Source organism: Myzus persicae, unplaced genomic scaffold, assembly GCF_001856785.1.
Source record: "Myzus persicae strain clone G006 unplaced genomic scaffold, MPER_G0061.0, whole genome shotgun sequence".
Lineage (NCBI taxonomy): Eukaryota > Metazoa > Arthropoda > Insecta > Hemiptera > Aphididae > Myzus > Myzus persicae.
In genome coordinates this window covers 632,455-657,866 of record NW_019104178.1, presented here as the reverse complement: position 1 = coordinate 657,866, position 25,412 = coordinate 632,455, and the positions used below count along the sequence as shown (strand labels likewise).

At 30.6% G+C, this 25,412-nt stretch overlaps 1 protein-coding gene and 1 long non-coding RNA gene across 2 annotated transcripts in view; one reads left to right on the top strand and one right to left on the bottom strand.

Moving 5' to 3' along the window:
* The first annotated feature begins 2,505 nt into the window (after positions 1–2,505).
* Positions 2,506–8,867, top strand: LOC111039665. Its single transcript, XR_002605121.1, has 3 exons — positions 2,506–2,583; positions 2,775–2,908; positions 8,761–8,867. It is a non-coding gene; the product is annotated as an uncharacterized LOC111039665 (long non-coding RNA).
* An 82-nt stretch (positions 8,868–8,949) lies between these two features.
* LOC111039662 overlaps positions 8,950–25,412 on the bottom strand; it is a 113,810-nt gene continuing 97,347 nt past the window's right edge. Inside the window, exons 6-8 of the mRNA XM_022323257.1 lie at positions 20,318–20,425; positions 20,101–20,160; positions 8,950–9,218 (exon numbers count right to left, since the gene is read on the bottom strand). Of these exons, the coding sequence (XP_022178949.1) occupies positions 9,132–9,218; positions 20,101–20,160; positions 20,318–20,425 (255 nt within the window). The 3' untranslated portion in view covers positions 8,950–9,131. The remainder of the gene's footprint in view (positions 9,219–20,100; positions 20,161–20,317; positions 20,426–25,412) is intronic.

The following is a 25,412-nucleotide window of genomic DNA, read 5'->3' as shown; positions in this document are numbered from 1 at the left end:
ATATTATATTTTATATAATAATAAAAGTAAAAAGTATACATTCAAATTTCAAGCGCGGTCGAATACGTATAATAATATAACGAGATTCGCTAGCACATTTGTATTTTTAAAACGTTCATTTTTCCGTACATTTCAAAGCGGTAACCTACCTGTGTGCTTATAACGCCACAACGGAATCCTCCTCCGGGATTTCGTATCGTTACGATTAATAATATACAAAACCGTATTTGTTTAATGCGGTCAAACGACATTATATTATTTTAATTTGTAAAAACGTACCTATAGTGGCGGCCATATATATTCCCTAGTGTGTATGAATAGTAAAAAATACATATTTAAGCTTTAGAATAATAATATCCCTAAATGTGTTTTATCATCACGGTAAATAAATTATTATTTTGAACTCTTCGCAATGCCGTTCTGGAGAAAAACACGGAAGATCGATCCGATCGTTTGTGTATAAGTCGGAGGAACGGAGAATAATCTTATCGAGAATATTGCACAGGTTGATTTTTTTTTTATTAAACCAAGACATTCACATTTTATCGAACAATTTTATAGTATTTATATTATTTATAAGCTTTTAAAGTTTTTTTTTCCAAAATAAGTAGAGCGAGTGCGGGGTATTATAATACTGCACGAATTTCGGTCCCACTACTACTCAGCTCATTCGTACTTTAAATGCCTATATAAGGCCATAAATAATATAATAAAGCTGTCCAATATATTCAATATTTATGAATCGTAAAATTTTCAGAAAGATATTCACATTCAGACCATGGAGCAAAAAAATATTTAAAAAACGTGTATATAACCCAAAGATTCTGCACTATAATACGAGGAGAAAAAATTATAGTAACACAATTTCGAAAATACACTTAAAAAGCTTGAGCTCATAAAACCGTTTTATTGCGACCACAATAATTGGTAGGGCGGAAAACGGACGCTAAAAAAAATTATATCCCCTTAGAATGTCGTTCGGAACGACGTGAGTACATGATATCATTATTATTATTATTACTACTATTGTAATATATTGAATGATAATCGCTTGAAACAGTGGTTGTTGTTGTACTGCGTCCGTTATTGATGATGGTCCGCGGTCGGCCGCCCGCGTGTAGAATTATTGTGGAAAACGCCGTCGCGTTGCAGTCTAACCGATATCGACAATCGTTCCGTCGATACGTTTTTCGAATTACTCCGGTGATTTTTTTTTCCACATTTTCCAACCGCCCGAGATTGTCGGGGACGTTATTGATTGACACCGGCGGCCCCGCGATTTGACGCCGTCGATCGGTATACACAGCAACAGCGGTCCGTTGAGGTACATCAAGTCCATCGGCGCGAAATAATACGACCCAAAACGGGGATTCGACTTGTGTGCGTTTGAAATCCAAGGCGGTCTACCCCTCCTCATTACCGGTGGTCGATTGGATTCCGTAGTTGAATAACAGTTGTAATAATAACCGTAAAAAACAAAACAAAACCGAAAGCGCTCGGTGCCTCGGGCAGTGCAGACGGCGAGAACTTTTTCAGTCTTCCGAGCAAATCGTATATATTATAAATATTTTTACCAAATATTACATAACTTATACGATATATTTTACGCCGAGTTTAGAGTTTGTTCTCTGCAACTCACTTTCGTGTAGTATGGGCGTTATATATATAGGCATTATTATTAATTATAATATTTATCATGACTTTTGCTATTTGTGTGGAGGACTTACCATATAAACGGTAAACGATCCACTCATTACAGACACGAAACAACTGCAGAACAATATAGTCCTACTGCAGCATCTTGCCGTCACTGCCCGCTGCTCTTATACCTATTAGGGGTGATATATAGATACAACGAATCAGGTATATTATGATATTATTATTTGTATATTGTTTAAAAAATGTGCGGCAAAAAATGTTTTTTTTTTTTTTGTAATATGTTTTGATGTGTAGCACGATATATTTACCGTTTTAAATTTTTAATATATATGTATATTTGAGTGGGGTCACGCGTGGACGTAAGCACTAGTCCTGCACATTACGCTCAACCCGAGCCCGTTGTACGTGACGGCAGATTTTGAGGGGTCACAGATTTCGACAAGTTTATTGATTTATACCACACTATTATTATTATTATATAATATTATTAGAATTACAAAAGGTGTACATTTTTTTTTTCGTCTCCTCACTTGTCGTGAAAGTTTGACTTGTGTCCGTGTAACGCAGTCATAGATATTATTATGATATTATATTATAATCAAATATTGCAATGTTATGTTTTTTTGTTCTCAAGACGCATTGACAATTTATTGGTGGAAAGTACGACCGCGCTTCACGACGATGACGCACGTCGTATAGTTCGTTTATGATAATATTTAAATATTTTATTCCACGCTCGGGGTTTTCTAATTTACTATCGACGTAGGAGGTCTGTAGTTGCGTAGAGGACGCTCATTCCCTTTATTATACCTCTATCAATTAAACTCATCAGTATGGTTCGAGTGTCGTCTTGACTGCAACAATAACCTTTGCTGCGTTATTCGGTCGATTTTCTTATGTTGTAATAATACATGAATATAATAGGTAAGTACGTGTGTATGATATATTTATAATAATAATTGTGTCCCGTGGAATACGATTTGATGCATTTTTTCCCTTTTCCACACCCTCGTTCCGATTTGCGAGGTCTAACGGCGTTTTAAAAAAAAAATTCTCTTTACGTAATATGATTTTTGTAATGGATATTTGATTTTTTTTCTCTCTCTGATCCTAAGATTGTGTCAGCTCCGGGCAGGCTGCAAAACCTGGCATTCCCGAACTGCACGGGGTTGTTGTCATGACCCAACTATATAGATTCACCCTCGACCCGGGCAGAGAACAATACTATGAAAATGTTGGAACGGTGCAGGTAATAACGATTTTGAGTTTTAATCTCGATTTGTTTGTTTGTTTTTGTGTGTTTGAGTGAAGGTTGAAACAAATTATAGTGCCCACCATAAATAGAATATTTACGTAAATTAACATATTTCACTATTATAATTTTATTCCAGTCATCCGTGGATGTGCACCCTTAATAAGTATAAGTAATAATCTTTTGTAAACGTATTTGATGAATATATTTTTTTTAAATAATTATAATTTTTTGTATCTATTCAAATTCAAAATGGGTAACTCGGATCTTTAAAAATTATATTTGTTTCATTAATTTAAAATCTTTTGAAAAAATTGATAACCTTTTGTGACTTGTGAATTTTTTTTTATTATGTACTAGTTCGTAGTCAATTTATAATTCGTATAACCCAAATAGTTCTCTTATTTAATCATATGGATTAACAAATTAAATAAGCTTGATGTTTTCACAGTCGCTTCATACATTCATAAATTAATATAATATCATGTAGAACACCATGTAATTAGAAAAATATAGTTTAATATTTGCATTTTTGTAAAGAAAATAAATAACAATTTTTTATAAAAATCACTGAGTTCTTACCTTGACAGTAGTTGTCATACTGCTTTTAAGTATGTAATGTTATGTCAAAAAAAAAAAATGTAACTACTACCTACCACCGCTCTAAATCAATAGAGTTGTGTTCTTTTTCATAATAGAAACAAGACCCTATTACCGAACAACGGGCAAAGTTAGAAATATAGATTTTATATTTTTAAATTTAAATGAAGTTACATCTAGCATATATATTCAAACTTAAATTATAAAACTTACAGGACTAAATTTTTAGTAATAAATTACTAACAAAAGGGATAAACTTTAACTTTTTCAAATAATTTGTCATTTTTAATTTAATATAAAAAATAGGCACTTTTAACCCATTAACCGTAATTAGTTAAAAAATAACGAAGTACACGCCTGCAGGTGTTCATTTAGAACAAAATATGCTACAACAATTTAATATTCAACGTAATTATACTATAAATGCATGTTTAATGTATATTTAAAGGCAAGGGTTAAAAGTTTTTAACCCTTTTAGAAAGTTTAAAATACTAACGTAAATTATTTTAAAATTTATTTATTATTTTAAAAATGGTCAACGAATATTAGTATTACAGAATAAAATTTAAATTAATTCTGTCCATAAATTTATTAATTTTCACAATTATGTGTTTTGTATCGGCACGGCAGCACGTGTTCTATATGATTCATTAGCCAAATTTAAATATTAAAATATAGTAAATTTTGGATACTTGTAATCTACAAAGGAAGTAAATATAATAAATGTTCTAAAAAGTAAGTTTCATTACTTTAAATCACGGAAAATACTTAGTGTTATTTTGAAATTTCCATAAACTAAATTTTGTTTTCTTTTTTAATTTGCCCATTGCGAGTTTATCTTCTATGGTATTATTATAACGGCAAACACGGAACAAAAACAAATAACTTTATACAGTTTTAAATCAAACACATAGCTTACGTGAAGTAAATGCTAACATTTATCCGAAATTCCGAAACAACTGGGATATAATATTTCTTTGAAATAGAATCTGATGTTTGATAATGTGTTACGTTATATTCTACATACTATTATATGTTATATTTATAAAACAATTCCCATATCAACGAGTACCGTGGGGAAGTAATTTAGTATAAATATAATAGGGCATGTAAAAACTTTGGTCGGAATTACAACGCATCGGAAGACAGATTAGATGGATCATGACGTGTGGGTGTAGTGCCAACGGTGGAAGAAAAACACGAATAACCTATCGGAGATGACTAGAAGAGTAATATTCACAGCTCTATTTATATTTTGCACAAAATCAAAATGTATAGTTTTTATACACACCCTAAATATATATAGGTATGTATGCGGATGCGATTTGATGTGTTAAGGGTCCAATTTTGATAGCATAAAATCTGACGTAGAAAAAATGCCTTTATGCATTTACATTTATTTAATCAACACAAGTTTCGAACCAAAAATATTTTATATTACATTTAATAAAGTTTTGCCGGATGCAATTTTAAACTGAAAAAAAATTATTTTCATTTAATTTTCCAACGACACTTGTAGTTTACATATTTTTTAAGTCTTACGGAATCATTCGAAAAATTAATAATATTCGATTAGGTAAAAACGTTGCTATTTCTTAGTCACTTTTTTAAGTAAAAATCTTAAAATAAAATTTTCAAAAATCGGATTTTATGTTATAATAAAATTCTCAAATGCTCGAAAGAATGATAAAATTACCTATTTAAATTCAAAATAATTCAAAATTATACGCTCAAAAATTAACTTAACTGATATTGATATAGCACACGAAAATAAGGAATCGGGATTTGAATGATTCGAATGGTTTTGAGTAAGTACGGTGAATGCAAAAGTTAATTGAACATTTACTGCGAATAAACATATAAATCACCCAGGCGTTTTAATTTTCTTAAACAATAACAGAAAAAGTCAAAGTGTGATAAATGTGTATCGTTTTGTATGCCCGACCACGATGAACGATATTATAATATATTATTATATCGTGTTCCGTTTGCCGGAACAATCGTTTTTTTAAGATAAAGGGCGTGAGGCGTGATAACAAAATATCTGTCTTCTATATTTTATAATATTATTATATACGAGCTAACTCAACTGCATTGAATTTAAGAAACGTCTGAGAAAGATAATCAATATGAGAGTCATCAGTATAAACTATATAAACTCCGAATTTGCATGACCTTTTATAATTTGATTCATTACACCCGTCATATAGATTATATTTTTTTCTGAACGTAGAGACTAGAGAGTGTGAAGAACGAGATGCAGTTGCTTTATTCGAGCCACAGCCCGGAAGTACCGATTTTCCACCCGTATAGACTGCAGATTAAACTAAGAGCAATATTTTCTAGAATGTCGAATAATATATAGCGTTTATTCCTTATATTCATAATAATAATAATATATTGGAAGTAGACAAAGTGTATTATTTGACGCGTTAGTCGTCACCGCAGTTTTGAAAACAACTTTTAACAATCATTCTAATTTTATATCACATTATTAGCGTATAAATCCACCGTTACACAAATTCGTGTTTCAAACGGATATTTTTATAAACATTGAGTGGGGAGGACCAGTAAAAAGCATAATGAAAGGCCGAGAAGAGTAATAATATTATTGTTTGATGTGGTTTATTATGGGACTGATGTGGGTTAATATTTGTGCCACTATAAATTACTACAAACTGAGTATCAATAATATCCACTATTTTAACGTTTCCAGTGTCGTTTGTTTTTTAAAACCCCCAAACAATAACGTAATATGGCGAGTCGAAGCGAATTGTTTGTGCGCGTTATCGAATATCGTATCATATATTATTATGACGTACGTTTTCTCGAACGTGGAAAATAATATTATATTTTATGTAACTCGTAATATACGAGCGTGCAGGGTAAAAAAAAATAATATGACGATCGATTGAATAACGTAGGCGATGGCGGGGTGTGCGTTTCGGTGGTGAGCGTCGACGTGATATACTGAAACAATTATTATTATATTATTATTATTACTATTGGTGTATACACCTGCAGCTGTATTTTAATACAGGTGTCAGGTTTTCGATTTTTCCGGTAACCGTCATAGCGGTGGAGGGGTCGTGGTTTGGATACCGCGTCAACGGTCCGAGTGGAAATGCAATTCAGAATATTTTCGACATTCGTCGGCGGCTCTATTGATAGTGCGCAGTGAAATAATTATATAATATAATAATACGGACGAGAAGAAAATATTATTATTATCTTTTTTCTATAAATGGACGACGTCAGTTATACGCGCGTAATATACGTACGGAACCCAACGCAATATTATCGCGATACGTCCTATTGTTGCTCGAAACCCTAGAGTAAAACCATTCGACACAATAGTGCATTGTGCATTGTACTTAGGGGTGTCCCTAAGATTCGTCCCACCCACACACACAACGCACGATAACCCTAAACCCTAATTAAAAAATAACGAAAGGTTAAATCCTCTAACGCGAAATTCACCGCGAGTCGCGAGATTACACTCGAACCGGGCAGGTTTAGGGTTTTTGTGTTTTGTACTTATTCTATAATATATACATATATATATATATAAACATGATATATATGGTATATATGATTTATTTATATATACACGTACTCATAGCATATTATTATAAATGTATAATGTGACTGCCCACTCGTCAGTCATACATATCACCTACGTTCACATACTCTGCAACTTGCAAGCGGGTGTTTTGGCAATCCCCATACATTTTTAGATTTTTTTCTTTCCCCATTATAAATTATCTCGAAAATACTATAGGGCCTAGTCAGTTTATAGGTATAGATTTAATTTTGGTGTTTTTATAATTTATCATACCCATAATGTCCGTACAGCGATAAAACAATCATTGCGAGTAAAATGTTAATTTTTTGATAAAACGTGATGTATTATGTGTTAACAGATATATTATAGATGTAATTTTCAACTTATAATTTTCAAAAAGTAGAAACACTTCCCTCCCCTCAAAAACTTTTTTCCGCTTACGGTTAAATCGGTACATAGAATTGATGACCAGCTGTAGTGGGTGTGAGTGTGGTATACGGTTTTTGATAAAATATAGACTCGATAATCGCAATAAAGAAACCGAGCTGCAAGGGTAGACAATGTGGACGTGTGTAATCATGATAATTATTTAGAAAATAAAAACGCCATTAATCATCGACGCACGTAATAGATCTTTCGGGGACTTGTTATCGTTCTTCACACTTAACCAATTTCTTCTTTTGTTCTCTTACGCCACCCGGCCGAAATGGGAATTTTATTGATGAAAATTGCCAATTTAATGGGGTTTTATTTTCTCTTTAAGAATTATTTTCGTGACAGTGAACGATGATGATAAATTGATTGTTGTGCGTTGCGCTCTATTTACGCGGCTCGTGTAAACATATTTATTTGAAGTCAGTTGTTTTATACAGCCGATTATCGATAAATAAAGGAATACAATAACTGTACGTTTCAAACTCTATATTATTATTATGGTCCCTGATGTCTTGCTTATACGTATTCGGATTAGTGAAAAGTTTTCAGCTTAAAGTTCAGCCGGGTATAAAATTTAAAAAAAAAATGTATAGGATATCGAGGAAATAGTCCAACAATGGATTGTAATGACTTATCTTTTAACTATAAAAATATTGTGTTAAGAGACCGCGTCCAAATCCCAGGATAAATAGGATTAGACTGGCCAAAAAAAATATGATCCAACATATTTACTGATGGGAGCAATGTTCGAGCGTAATAAAAAAAATAAACCATAGAAAATCGAAAGGCGGAATGATAGGTTGGTCGTAGAGGATAAAAGAAGTTGAGGAAATGCCAGGAATAGGAAAAATACCAGAGGATAAATTTACAGAAATATTTGTGAGCAATCCAAAAAATGTTCTCTCCACGGGGTCGTTATTTATCGTAATGGTACACTTCATTGTGTACATTATAATATATTGTATCAAGTATTACGAGTACATTAAACTTCTATCTTAATTATATTATTTTGCTTTAAATGCATTTACTTTTAAGCGTTTTTTTAAATCATATTTTCGTTAATTCATAATCTACTTAATTTATCTGTTCAATTAATAAATAATAATTAAATAAATCCACGACTCTTTAATGCTGGTAAGCGTGAATAAATTAATTTGATTGAGATGAAATTCAAATAAAAAATTATTATATTTACTTAATTATAACGTATTTTACAAATTTATTTATCTTAGGGTATGTACGTTTTTAGATCACTGTTTAACAAAGTATGACTGAGGGACAATTTTATCTTAGTCTCTTCTGCAAGTACGCAAAGCGAGCATGTTGTATAATACGAAAAATGTGGGCCGCTGTCTCAGGTTTCTGTAATTATGATAAACTGTTACATAATGTTATAAAATAAAACATTGAACACAACCTAAAAATAAAATGTATTTTTTTATTTATCATTACAGGTTTTTTCAAAAATTATTTTCAACCAAAACAAACATACAACAACATTTACATAATAGTTATCAGTGTTCATTATAAGAAATCGTCCATGCTCGAGGATAGAGTCGTGTCAGTGTCTTCGGCCGAAGATATGGAACCGGGATAACGTCCTGGTCCCGAAAGTTTACATCACAGTTCAATGGTTTCTGGGCCTTTCCACGTTACTCCCAATCGCACCATATTGTAGAACTTTATCACGCTTAATAGACTCAACACCTGCTCGAAAAAAGAAATTCATATTTATGTAGGTATTTAATATGTAGGTATCAAATATGTAGGTGGGTAATATATATATATGTCAATTGAAAACTCAAGTTTAAACAAAAACGATTTTTCGTCAAAGTGGATTTTATTTTTACAATTGTGAGCATCATTTTATCGCATCTACGAATAAAATAGCGTATAAATTAAAAAATATTTGTCTGTATTATTTGGAGCACAATATTTATAGCATTTGTAAAATTCGTATGACAGTTTAATGCCACGTTCAATATTATAACAGGTTACCGTTTTGGTATATTTTATTTAAATATAATAAATGTATGGTTTTGTATTATATTTTTCAGTCACTTGTTTCGGAAAATCATCGATGGAGCAATACCTACATAATTACATTATTGGGCAACTGATTTGATGTGACGAAATTGATTGAAATTAAACCAAGAATTAGCGATTTGTAGTTTTCGTAAATATTTTAAGAATCTTCAGTCATTAACATTTAATTATTTTCGTTAACTTGATAAAAATGAAGAGACTCAGTGAAACTTTTATCGACCAATATGGCTTATTAAATAAACGATACATTTTTTATGAACATTTTTGCAAACGATATTACATCAATTTATTAGATAGCTTCGTCAGTCGATAGTGACAACACCAAGAACAATGATCCCTTAAACGAATAATATTTTATCCCTAGCTGTCAATAAAGTATTATGCATATTTTTGTCGAACCGTTGATAATATTTTATTTTGGCGTTGTTCATGACCTGGCATATTAAATCGAACACTGGAGGTAAAAGGGTCTGTCTGTGTGTGCATAGTGTGTAGGTACGTGTGTATCAGTGAGCAAAAGCTACATAAATCCCCCAGGCAAAGGCTCTGTTGAGAGTAAAGGATTTCACTACGTGTTTATTAAAACGAGTCACCCTAACTACGAAATTTTTTGTTGACACACAAATTAAAGCGAAGAAGTCAAGTTGATTTATTGTGTCGACCAAAAATGTTGTAAAACAAAAAAAAAATTAAAAGTTTTTGGTTGGTGAGAGGGGTTTTTTTTGAACAAAAACTGTAATTAGTTTTTAATTCTTTTATGTTTTGAGAGAATTTCCCGATGATTATCGAAACTCAAAGTACCAAAGACATTTAATTATAACGTAGACACTCAGTCTGTAGCTATCCCATATATTTTCTCACTGCAGGCGTCAGTCACCGAATGTCCGCCAGTGCGATTTCAGCCTCGACGGCTTCTGCTTTTCGGCTACTATATGTTCATGTATAATAAGGTATGTGATAGATAATATCTTTAACGCCTCAAACACGAATGAAAAGGCTGACACACAGTCGGCAGTATCAGTGTAGAGCAACGTATATATATATTAGAGTTTTAGCATTACCCTTTTATCCAGTCTGATTTATAAAGCCCGTAATCTCGGAGATGGTATATATATTAAGGTTCCACACACACACACACACACACACACACACACACACACACACACACACACACCACACACCCATGACTTTGCATCGTGTAACTGTGGAAAACATTTCGATAAATATCTTGTTACAGATTTTCATTAACGAAAATTCTGGTGTGTATTGTGTAGAGATTGCATAAACATTGCTGAAGGTGTGTAATGACGAAAAACCTTAAATACAACACCAGGTCAATGCGGGTAATGGAAAAAGTTATATATGGCTTTGGTTTTGTTATATTATGAATTCGATTTGAGTTAAAAAAAAACAACGTTTCGATTTTCAATGTGTTATTTTCGTCATGTTGGTGGTATGTTTTTTTATAAGTACTAGATTTCTACACTGTCAATAGAGAAGCCTCGAGTATGTTTGTACTGTACGATTTTGTAATCACGTAATACAAATTGATCCCACTCGATTTTGTGGTTAACTTTTAAATGCTCTTTTTTATCACAGATAGGTAAAATGTTTGTGTGCATATTTATTTGAGACTTACGTATAATATGGAATTGTACCTCAAAACACTTTAAATAATTATCGAACAATTTTACTATGGTTCCTTAACAGATAATAAATTAGTCGTATTATTAATGTGCTCGTATTCATAATTAGATGAAAACAAATAAACTCGGTTTTTGTTATTAACCCATAATATTATTCTTTGCACATTTAAGTTATAAAAAACAAAAATATATTATTCAAATGGCCTTTATTTTTTGACTTTAAATATTAAAGATATGTATTTTAGTATTCATGCTTTCGGTAAAAACTATTTTACTGACGTTTAAATTATTTGAAGAATCATTCTTTTGGTATTCAGCAATAATAACGTTCTTTTGTGAAGGTATATTTATCAAATTTAAGTAGGAAAATTTTTGTTGACATGCAAACCGAGTACAGCTTTCGTATATTTTCTCGTTCAATATATTACTTAGTTCACGCTTTGTCATAATTTTCGAACAATAAACTATAAAGCCTACACTGTTGTTGCGTAACTGAAATACAGCTTCCATTTGTATATGTCTGAATAATCGAACAAAATTTGTATATATAAAAAAAAAACAAAACAATGAGGTATTACCAATAACTTTTAGCATCCTCGTTTTGTATATATACGAAGAATAAAACGTCGTACACAAAAATGCACTTGAAGGTAAAATAAAAACTTGTCTAATTACACGGGGGATAATAATGAGAAAAAAACAAACGATTTCGTAGAACTTAAAATAATCCACGAAATCCTTTCCATTTTCCGACCCCACTTGCGATTTTGAAAAGCAGCGTTCTGTGTCTTACGACGAGAAGTATTTAATTAACGACGTACATATACTTTTTTTCTCCTTCTATAGCAAAACTTTGTTATTGTTTTACCAAATGGGATTAATGCGCGCTGTTTACGTTATTCAATGTAGGCCAAGAGATGCCAACGAAATTTTCCTTGCACGTACAAGTTCGTTAAGGAAACAATTCCTGCCGGATCGTAACGACTGAATTGTGGTTAAAAACCGTTGTAATTGTGCACATGACTCAACGAAAAGGTCATATATGTACCTATTATTATTATTATTATTATTATTATTATTATAAACTAATGAGCCAATACTGAAATGCGAATGATGAAGATGGTCGTAGATTACTAAATACTATGATTTTATACAGAATGTAGGTATTGTATGGAATAATAAACTTATGATAGAAAAGAACCGGTAAAAAATTGGTGCAATTGAGAAAATAATAATAAAACAATAGAGAGACCTCGTTGACGGCATGCACTCTGTAGTGAGTCAAATCTATTGACGTACGCATAAAAAAAACTAGTTATCTATATTGTGTGTTAAATTTTAATACTGAAAACAAAAAAATTTAAAATCCGAAAAATATATCTTTTAAAGAATTCAAAATACCAATTTGTAAATCTGGATTCTAGAAAACTTATGGTTTTAAAAACATTTATCTAAGTCAAATGGTATATATCTTATGATTTTTAAAATGTCAACATTTTTTGATGCACCTGACTCATTAATATGAAAAGTAATAACTTTTTTTTTTTTAAAAAAATGCTGAGTTTTTAACAAGTACTTATTTAAAAATACTCATAAAATATTTTTAAACATTTTAAACTCAACTCTGAATTTAAATTGTTTTTTACGGCTGGATATACTTTACTTATCAAAAATAATGAGATTTCTAAAAATTGTGAAACAAAACTATGTGCCTTTAATAAATGTTTCTGCAATCAAAGTTTTCTAATATACAAATTTACAAGTTGGAAATTTGGAATTTTGAATTTAAATCAGGTTTTAATTTGTTATTTTTACTAATTTCAAAATATTATTTGTCGATTGAATGTAATCATTGAATGTATATTATTATATCTTATGCACACAATGACAGTTTAAAATTCGATGTTTCCACCAAAAATTAATTCAACCTACTGTATTAGTATAACTATTATAGTATTTAATTAAATAACTTTCATAGCTACATAAATACATCATGTATTATGATAGAGGCTGACAGCCCGTCTTCCCTCTGAATCGTTTTTTGTAGATATGCAATGATATGATATCATTGAATTACAATTGAATACATCCATTACAGCGTCCCACACGACACCTATCAGCAGTAGATATCATACATTCATACCCACTTGATATGATATATGATATCGTTTTTGTTTAAGCTACAAGAAATATACCCTAGTACAAATAATAAATGTACCTAGTGAAATATTATTAGATATTGTTCTACACTCAAGTGAAATCTCGTACCTTAGAGAAAGGGTACTTATCCTTAAGAACATAAGAGAAGAGAGTAAAATAATAAATATAATACAAATAACAACAACAAGAAAACCAAAACATTCTTACATTTAAATAGAATAAAAGTAGATAATAAAGTAAAAAAAAAAAATAATATAGTTAGAGTTATTTAGTAAACATAATAAATTGATAGCCACTTAGAATAATCGTTGTCCTCGCCCTCATTTTTATACTCGATTTCAATAATTTAGGTATGTATAACACGTGCTTAAGAGGGGTGGGGGTGTCACATCCTCCCTAAATACACCCCCTACCCACCCCCTCGTATAATACGCCGCTGCAGTGCGTGGCGAGTTTCTGTGTGCCGATTAGAGATTTAGACGGTTTGATTAATAGCAGAGTCTGGCGTAGACGTCATGATGTTTGCCACCGCCGCCGCCGCCGTTTAACTCGAATAACGGACAAGTTAAAATCTGAGGCATTTTAATCGACTACATACGCACAATATTATAATAATATTTGCGCCTTTTGTTTGTCGCGCGATTTCCTTGCACACTCTGCGATATTATATTTAATATTATGTGCCGCAATTCTCACTCGATTCACCGTCGATTAGTGCACCGGATATTTATACAGCAAGCCTCGTCGTTTATTACATGAGTGTGCGTCGTGCACACACACATGCCCACAGAATATTATATTATACAGTATACACCATCGCCACCGTTCATTTCGTCACCACATTGTTTCTACTAATGATTTCATCTCGACGTCTTTTTTTTTTCGGGACGCTTTTGACGTAAGCGCTCAGATTATAATAATAATTATTACAATGTATACGCCGACGACTTGCGATAAATTAATGGAGACGCGTCGAGACAATACAATATGATAATAACGTGAACGCTCGAGCTCTTTCACACACACACTTGACGCTCGAGAACTACACTTAGACGACGCACGCTAAGCAAGGTGATAAATTTCAAAATCCTAAAAGCGTGTTCCTCCCGGAAGAATATTATTATTATCTATTACAGATGGAGGTATCTCCAACGTTTATTACGTCTTGTGCACGGTGAACGGCGAGGCAGCTGCATTATTCGAATTCCTTTTACCAATGTTTACCTCCGTCACGGTGGTCGACGTTTTCCAAGCTCACGTTCCCTTTATAGGTCCAGTCCCGGGTCGTCTCGAACTCCACATTTATCCGAGAATTGTATAAGGTAATGTATATTATGTTATTATTGTCGACAAAAGTTTAGAGACTAAAAGTTTAAAAATCACTTAAGAGTGGAAGTCGAAAAGGAAAACTCAGAGTGCAATTTAGTTAATTATGTTATGCTGCTATAAAATTGAATTTCCCAATCACAGTGCAATAATGAATAAGTAAGGAAAAAATGTAAAAAACCATAATCCATAATTTACTATTTTTTTTTATACTACTAGACGTATTGTGGAGTAATTTATTAATGAAAATTCGTGTTTGAAAATGCTTTTACTTCAATTTGATAAGAACCCAAACCATATTATGCATATTGACGACGTATTTAATATCGGATGATAATAATGAATAAATAAATAATACTTTGGGTGGATAAGCAGAATAATATTTCATGTAATGTATAATATTATTATAAATCTTTACACCTTAATTCGTTTAAAAACACGGAACCGAAGTCGTTACAATACTTACACAATATCATAATGATGTGTAGAAAACAGTTATTCGAAGGAAATCAACCAGTGGGGAATTCGGGGGTTTGTGTGCAGATGGAATATTATATGAATTCCCTTCCGAATTCGACTTCGCCCACATTACTACCATGGTCTCTGGCCCTAAGAACTCTCTCAAGTGGATTTATATATTTGGGTCTCTACAGAGCTTTAAACTATCGGTAAAAGCTCTGATATTAAGCCATAACGGACAACACGTATGTTTACGTTTTGCTTGGTAGTTGGTACTTGTACCCAAGTTGAAATACTACCGTTTTAGAGCGTTAAGTGTGCAGATGTTTTTTAGGCTAGAAAACACCGATTTATCGGAAGAAAGTGTTTATTTTTCGTGTTACCTACTTACCTACCTATTGTTTCGGAACTGTGACGGACTTAAGTACGCTAACAGGTAAGGTGATAGCAGCGGTGTGCGAATAACAAAACGAACAACACAACGGGAAAACTAAAGCGGTAATGTATGACTGTGTGGATGATTACTCTCATAACTACGCGGGGACGAATCTATTGTTTTGAAAAATGGATATTTTTCTTCGCAGCCCAAGAGATTTGGACCAAAGATATTTATCGTTCCCATGAAGAATACAGAATTTTCTTCTCTGAATTATCCCTATTTCTTAACTGTCATGAAAACAGAAAAACCCACATTTATCTTTATCTTATATATTTTTCTTTCCGGGGTTTGTGTATGCGAAATTGCGAAAAATATGCGGTCGCGTTCACAAATCTTTATTATTTTTTACCATGGCTCCGCTGCGACGGCAACGGTGATTGCGTTCCATTAACATTATTTTTCCACGAATAAATTTGTCATCATTAAGTAATAGGTTTATGGAGAATTGTAAACGCAACACGACCGCAATGCATTCAATGTCACCTACAAGTGTGCATCCTGTTTCCAATTTCCACTTTTCCAGACACGTACATTTTCGGTGCTTTTTTTGTTGTTGTCGAATTCATACTTATAAAAAGGACTATAATACATCGTCTACACAAGTATCTTTAATAACGTATCTTGGATATAATTATGTCTTCGCTCTGTATCTCGATACAGTTTTGGGAAATGTCGAGTATTTTAAATGTTGCAGTGCTATACTTTTTTTAAACTCGTATGTCGAGTATTTCAAAATTGTTTTCATCGAAAGATCCTCGATACTTAAATTTAAAGATAATTTGAAACATTAATTATTTTTCAAAAGACATAATTTTTATCTTCCTAAATAGTTATAGTTGGTACATTACACTAGGTACCTATTTAGTTTAGACATATTTTTTAATTTTCGTTATGAATTATGATGTGCAATATTGTTACAGTGATTACTCTTCATATCTTAAGCAGGTCCCACATGACTAATTTAATTAGAGAATATTCGTTAATCGTTATGCTTTACGAGTCATAAGCGACTATAAGAGGTATTTAATCATAAAGTATAACGGTTGTTTCAACTCGCTGAATTATTCGTGGTTTTGCATCTATTGTTTGATAATAAAATTGATTACTCGTCCGTATTTTTTACACACACACACCCACACACTAGATCAGAACATGTAGTGTCTCAACAATTCATATATGATAGACATTTGGACTTTGAAGAGGAGTATCTGTATATAACATATTGTCTTTTTTTTTTTTATTATGTTATCGAGGACTGGAGGAGGAACTATGGTGCCAGTGCTTCTCCTTCAGCCCCCATCGTTTATTGTCAAAAACGATATAACATATTGTCTGAAATATAAATTAATTTCCTTATCATATTTTGGAAAATGTTTTAAAACTTGAAAAACCTCTGACTATAATTATTAAAATTAAATAAATAAATTAATGTAGGTATAATAATAAAATGAAATAAAATTATTAAATTATATATGTTAATCTTTTATGATTACCTACTGGCTATTAAGAAATATTGCTTATATGCATATTTTAAATATATATAGAATATAGAGTAAATAGATTTATGTGATACAATAGTAATTAAATTAATTAAATTACTGAAATTTATTTTTATTTTTTGTGTATCAAATATCATGTTTTGAGTATTGAGTATTTATCTATAAACTTCAAATGTTAGTATCAAGTATCTATTATTGCATTTCTTATTAAGAAAAACAAATTTATCAAAGCAATAGCAGTCTATACATAGATTGTAAGAAAGTAGAAAATAATTTAATACGAATAAATTTCAATGTTCAGTGTAGTGAAAATGAATTTCTAATGACTAGAAAATAATAAGCTTTTATCGTAACGAGGGTTGATTAATAACTATGCCCTTATGCCTTTACAAAATGTGTCACCCTTACATATATGCATATATAGCTAATCACGCCCCCCCCCCACTTCTCACCATAACCATCATAGTGATACGCAAAACAGTCAAAATACAGTAGAGTTTCATAGCTTAAACAAAAATCACTTTCAAAAGACCAGCTGACATTGAAATCTGTGAAAATAATAATAATATATTATCACGTTCGGGATGGTAAAATGAATAGTCACGATGAACGCATTCTACACGAATTACATGAATACATTTTTAAGCGTTCAAAAGTTAAGTGCATATGATAATACAAATGTATACATTAAAAAGCTTCAAGTATTGCCCTATTAGCAAGGCCATAGCTGGGACAAGTTTTCCTGCGGGGGGAAGGGGTTTAAATTAAAAAATATTTTCATTGTAGGTTATTAAAAAAAATTGCCAACACTTATTTTAAACAAAAAAAACCTAACATTTTTCTATATTAATACATCAGAATTATTTTAGAATATTTTGAAGTAAGTTTATACTATACCCAATTATTTTATTTTATTTAAGAATATTTTATAGAATAGAAAAGAAAAATAGAAATAAATGTATACATATAAAATCTAGTTGCAGCTTATTTTCTTTGGTGAAACGATTAATTACATCATGTGGATCGATTTTAATTCTTCAGGTGAATTTGTAACTACATTAATTCGATGTTTTTGACGTCCAACGATTCTTGGTATTTATTATGTCTTTTTCACTATAAACTGATTCATGAAATTGTTCTTTAATATATTTTTTTTTATAATTCTGTCAGAATTGCAGAGACTTTAATGAAATTACCTACCGATTTTATGATATCAATACAGTTACTAATATGTTGAATACTACATGAATGATGAGGACTAAATTTAAAGAATGATCACTGCAGTGAACATAAAGTTCGGCTGGATACACTTTTCGAAATAATTGCTTGCACTCCATTCAAATTCCCATTCATTGCTGCTGATCCATCACATCCTTGTCCTACCATATTATATTTCTAATCTATACCAAAATATTTAATAGTTTCTAAAATATCATTAGCTATATTTTTTCCAGTAGAACTTTCTACTGACACAAATTAAAAAAAATCTTCGAGTAAAATGAATTGATGTTCAGGATCTCCATCGAAGTATCGAATACAAAATTACATTTGTTTGTGTCGCGATATATCAGTTGTCTCTTCTACTAAAATTGAAAATGGATTTGCCTTATTAATTGTATTTACTAAACAATCTTGAATTATTTTTCCGACGACAGTGATTAAATCATTTTGTTTGGTAGGACCTACATACCTAGCTTTAATTGCTCCGTTTTCAAAACGATCGGTCATAATTTTATAGTCGCAGTTTATTTGCATTCACATAGGGTCTCTAAAAGTATCATCATTGTGAATCGGTTCATCCAGTGTTGTGACCTAGCGTCAGATGTACCACGAAGGGCCAATTCTTGACGGTCAAACAATATACTTTTTAGAATAGATTAAATATTAGAATAGATTTACGATTTTAATGAAAAAAAAGAATAAAACAACTGTCAATGTCTATAATGAAATATTCGTTCAACTACTACACTCAACACTTCACACATACCCTTTAAAAATGTATAGAAAACTTATTGGGTTGAATCAATAACAGACATATATAAATAATTTTTCTTATTATTAATTTATGAGTTGATAGGTTTACCGATAAAGTGGTAGGTATAATAGTTATGTAGCACGCTGGATCGGCGAACAGAAATACATTGCCATTGTAGGGTTGTGGAGGTAATTTGGCAGTTTTTCGAGAAAACAAAATGCAGTTATATTCGTGTATTGTGTATGACCGAATCATAAACAGTGTCTGGGTTCCTGTACATTACTACTCTGTGAGAGCCATTATTTTGCGTTATGTGTGAACATTAATTGTTTAAAGTAATAAAAAATACATTTATTTCGAAGTACTATTGTATGTGAGATGAAGCCAAACGTGAAATGACAATTATTTTGGTAGCCGTGGTGAGTGTCGGAGAACTGCATGTTCGTAAAATTCACGAGTTAGGGTAGATATTTCTTTTTTATTCGTAAATAGTTTTACAAAGATATTATTTAGGAGTATTTAGAGTAGGAGTGCATTATTTTTGAACAAACGATAATACTCAGTATATTTTTTTCTTCCTTATTATGTGTCTGTACAATAAATTTAATTTTTATATCGATTTTTTTCTCTGTATTTATTACTAGTAAATAAATAACAGTAGTAAATATGAAGTATTTCCCTGCCATCATACGAATCAGTATTATGGGATGTATTTCATACTAGAACTAATAATTTTTAACATTTAATTACTCGAGACATAAATATTTTATTTCTATGTTATCTAAATATCAATACTACGGTCACTTTGAACTTGCGTAGTGCATAATATTGACAGTTTAATATTCCTAGCTCAGGAATGTGCCCTATTATATTATTTTGTACGATGAAATAAACGTTTTTATACGCGTCATTATATTTTGCTACAAAAACGGAAATTGGTGTAAATAGCCATAACTGTTTATTTTATGAGATGATAAAATGGTTAATATGTAAATTACATATTGACTTTTAACAAATAATATTAAATGAGCTTACTTACATTTAGTACTGCCCGTATCAAGTAAAACGTCACTTCAATTTTGCAGAAGGAGTCGAATTTCTAGAAATAATAAATAATTTAATGTTTGGTTAATAAATATAATAATATAATATCATACTATCTATATTCTGTGCAGAACTCAAGTAATCTGTACGATATTGCTTCTGATATTATGATATTAGTTATATATGTATATGAGTTCATGTTCATAACTCACCTTATTTACATGGTCTCTGAGTACGTTCGAGTAAACAATTGCAACCGCTTCGAGTGCCATGAAAGTTATGAGACCAACAATCCAAGGTACGATTAGGGATACCCGTTCCTGAAAGAAGAATATAAATTTATTTGAATATTCTGGGTCTTACAATGATATGTATTTAAACATTTTTTTTTAGAAATGTATGCATAAACATCTTTATAGTTAGATGAACTACTCCGAAAGTTCCACACGCCCTGTTGTAGGTCATAAATTATTCATACACGGTAATTATAATATTTTAAGAGAAAAACACTTTTAATATATTTTTTTTCAATAGCCTTATTAATTTTCCGAAAAATGGTGAAAAATTGCTAAAGTTCATGATATTATTAAAATATTATGTTATCCTATCTATGAATACGTCATTATTGCCCTAGCGAGCGTTCATATTATAATCTTATTTCATTAATTACAACAAAATGTATTTATTAATAAATTATAATATAATATTAGGTATCTATATACAGTGGTGAGGCGAGCATTAATAAATTATGATACACATATATTTTCATTACCCTTTCTCTCTTAATCACCTTAATATAATAAATATGTATAATAGATATAATTATTTTGCGACTGTAAATATTTTAGTTTTTGTTTTATGTTATTGCTTAACATAATCTATCCAACTACTTCCCAACCCCCCAAAAAAATGTATTCCATGACGCCTAAGTTCCATACTACCAAAATTCACCACACCACTGCCTATATATATAAGCATGGTAAATGTTGTAACTATTCAGTCTAATCATTTGTATTATTATTTTAAATTTTAAAACTCTTTACATTAAACCGAGATAATGACCGTTTTTTCAAAATATATGTTATAGGCTATAGATTTCGTGTTTAAAATTAGTATAGTAGTATACAACGAGCGGTGTTGCGCAGACAAGAGTGAAATATACGAGAGCTCCAACATTTAGTCATCACTATAGCCCAGTATATTGTATGTAATTTATATTTTGTTTTTATTTCACAAAACTGACTTACAAAAAAAAAAAAATTAAATTTTCTTTTATTCACGATTCCGCGGAAATAAGGTGTTGGAGGAGCTCACGTTTCGGTTTCATGTATTTATGATTGGTTTAAAAGTTATGTCACGCGCTCACAGAAGACGTGCTGGGCGGTACACACGTTCAAAATCAACGTTCCTTTGTTTTTGAAAGCGGATAATTAACTAATACGTATAGTGTGTACCCGTATAGAAAAAAGTAATTATCGCTATTCGATTTGAACGAAATATTATATAATTTTATCTCTGTCGGATCCGTTTTTACTTTAATAGGTATACACGCGCTCACTTTATTATGTACCTACCCATATTATGATGATGTATGATAAATGGTTCGGAATTTTGCGGTTTGCAAATAAAAACGTTCGATTCGCCGAATCGGATGAACGGAGTATTAAATAAGGAATTCACGTTTTCGTTGGACTTTTCTTCTTTTTTTATATATATATAGGTAGGTGGCACTCGACATAAAAGTGAATTTACGACCGTATGCGTGATTAGTTTTGAAAATAAGTTTAATTTAATTTATGAACTGCTTAATAAATGCTGTAGCTGTGAAGTATATCCCAATTAGTAAAGTGCCTTATATAAAATGTTAAATGTCTGTAAGCATATATTTATTTACTTTAACTGCTAAAATATAACTATACGAGTAATACGAAAATGTTATGAAATGTTTATTAAAAGGACAAACTTAAACATTATAATTAATAGGATTAGGATAAAAAGTTTCAGAGTTTCAGAATTGTAACCATATGAAATATATACATATACGTCATATTATTATAAATACTGCACAGTATATACACTTTGTTTTGCTATGTTAGCTTTATACAGGGGTCGGGAAACACAATGGTCAATTCTGCAGATATATAATATACACGGCGATTCACCCAGCATGCCCCCCCCCCTTTATCATATAATAATTCAATTATTTAAATTCTGGTTTATTGAATTTTTAAGTATAACACTTAAAGACCATAATATATTTTACCATTTATGCCATTTAAGGAGTATTCTATTATGAGAACTACTCTTTTTTTTTACTGTGAATTACAAGTAGGATGATTTTTTGAAAACGTTGAAGCATGTAGTGGAAAATTTGAATGCGATTAGTTTCTGATTTCTGCAACTTTATGCACTATAGACAACAGACCTTTGTTATGGTTTTAAATAGAATTTAAAATGCGTAATATTTTTTTAACTTTTAGGACTTTTTAAATTAGGCTGTAATACAACTTTATTATTATTTTTTTAAATTAATTTTTTAGATTTACTAACATTTTCAAATCATTCAAGACTCACATATGTCTTGAACCTATTATCATTGATTATTATTTATTAGGTATTATCTTAAGTACCAACTAAACGCTGAATTACTTACAAATTTACCCGGCAAGATCATCTGATTAACAATTAAAGTAAAAATGGATGTCGATATTATAGGACCATAAATCTGTATGATCCTGCCTTTTGAATCGTGTTCTTAAGATGCACTGTTCCCCACAGGAGAAAAAATGATTGTTTTCTTTTTACGGTCTATGCATTTTTATTAATTTACGATAACAAAAATGTAATGTAGGTACTTATAATTAATATTATAATTTATAATATTACGATATATGACAATAAATACTGCCCGCTTAAAAGTACCCTTCCGTTGGTCCTTACTGGGTCGAAATACTTAAAGTTTTGATATTATATTATGTTTAAGTTTCTATATACGGGACGAAAGCAAGATATGAGAGCACTGTGCAAGTAGAGCGTGTAATAATTTTTCGTTACAACAACCGAAAGTGTGTAAAACTATAGAATTGATATTTTATGCGTTATGATATTCATGCGGACTGGGAATATTATAATTTTTTGCTTATGGTTATGACGTTAGTATCCCACTTTGGCAGTCTGGCATGCATTGTTTTGAAAAAGCTGATAACATATTTAATCATGAGTCAAAATCTAAATATTGCTTACTTATTGATATCTATAGAGCAATAATATTTTATGTGTGTATTTTAATATCGACCAAAAAAACAAACCTCAAATGCTGAGGAAATGACGTCTTGGGCCGCAACAATGTCATCAGTGTATAATGTATATAGTATATTAATATATAATATAATAATAATTGTCATTGTCACAGTTTTGAACCAAACCACCACGAATACGGTTAATTGTGATTATATCCATTTATTATGTTGACACGTTAGTAGTCATTAAAACACACTGTACCCTTTTAATTACATACTGTGACTAATATTTGAATATGTAATCGACGCGTATAATATTGATTTAGTTGAGTTCGGATGATAATATTTAGGTAGGCTCGCGTAATAATTGTAAATGTATTTATTGTCGTCTTTACTTTTCTCGCCTGCGCTAATTTCTGCTTTGTAATGTCGTGTTATTTTTGCTCGGTATTATATCGTGTAAATCTAATTTGCCGACTACGCTACGGGTCAATACATTTATACCCAAATGGAAGAGATGTCTCATTTATTTAATTTTTTTAAATTTAATATCTTAAAGAGAAATATGTTAAACATTTACGCATGACATATATTCGATGCACTACCGTACACTGTGTAGTATGCATGATTACATAGGTACAATAAGTCGTGTAACTTGTTAACTGGGTGATTCGTTTAACAGTAAACTGCAGTCATTAAGTATGTCAAAAAGTATTATCGTTTTTCAAAATACACTTCTTACATTATTTTTAATCTTGTTGTTATCTTATAATATCGTTTTAATTTTTTTTTTTTAAGTGTACAACCTTTAAGATTACATTCATTTTAACATCATATTCAGCTATTATGAGTTGAACCTAATATTAGGATTTGTATTTATTGTATTTATCCAATAAGTTATTATTATTATAACTCAAATAAGTGCTCGTTTAAAATTCGATTTTTATACATAAACATTCTCAGTATTATATTCTTCTACTGAATATAAATATACAAAATATGAGTATTAATAGCTTAGACGAGTTCACTAGTACATCAAAATATTCGGGAGTACCCCTGTGACTCTCCGCGCCTATCATACAACTTAAAAACTTTAAATGCTTATAACTAGCTATAAAAACTAAATTTTTATATTTCACAATAATGCTCAAAAAATATTCTATTTTGAAATATGAAATTTAAAATATAAGTTGTCTTTCGAAGTATAAAACGATGATATAGATAAAAAAAAAAAAATACTTATATTATTGTTTAAAATGTAGTTTTGTAGTAAATTCAAATTATGTAAAAAAATATTTAAAAATTGTGTATGCTTTTGAAATAACGAGTGTCTATTGTTAAAATAATCTCTTTGAATATAGATTTACGTTTCATTATTTTGGTGTGATTATAAGCGGGTCTAAAAGCTTTGTGCATTTTTTTTTTTAGAAAATACGTGTTTTCTTGATCTTAAAAGTTTACATCTACGTTTTTACTTTATTCATGCAAATTGATTGTATTTTAATTACATATTTTATTTTACTCTACCGACTAATAATAACTTTCGAACATTTTTAAGGTTTGGTCATTATATTTATATTTTATTATCTATTTCAAAACGTTTATAAGAAAGTTTGTTTCTATACTTTCATTACTTTATGAGCTTTTATGATGAACACTGTTTGATATAGGAAAGGTAAAAAAATACAAATTTGAATTTATAGTTTGTACGATTTAAGTAGGTAGTTGAAAAGAGAATATTATATTTTAGTAAGATTTCTATAAATAAGAGGAATCAAAATGTTAACACTTTCCAGATATAGTTAGAACTTAGTATTAATTAATTTAAGACACTTATTAAAGGGGAACAATCAAACAAAGTAGAATATTTTTTACAACGATTTATCAAATTAATTTTTGTTGTGAATATTGTCAAGTATCAAAAGTCCTTATCGTGAGATAAATGTTTATTTGACGGTGGTGGGTATTTATTTAGATTATGTTTTTCAATTCTCATATTTATTTGTATCATTTTTAATTTTATACGATTAAATAATACATTGTTGCCGTATTTGATTGGGATATATAT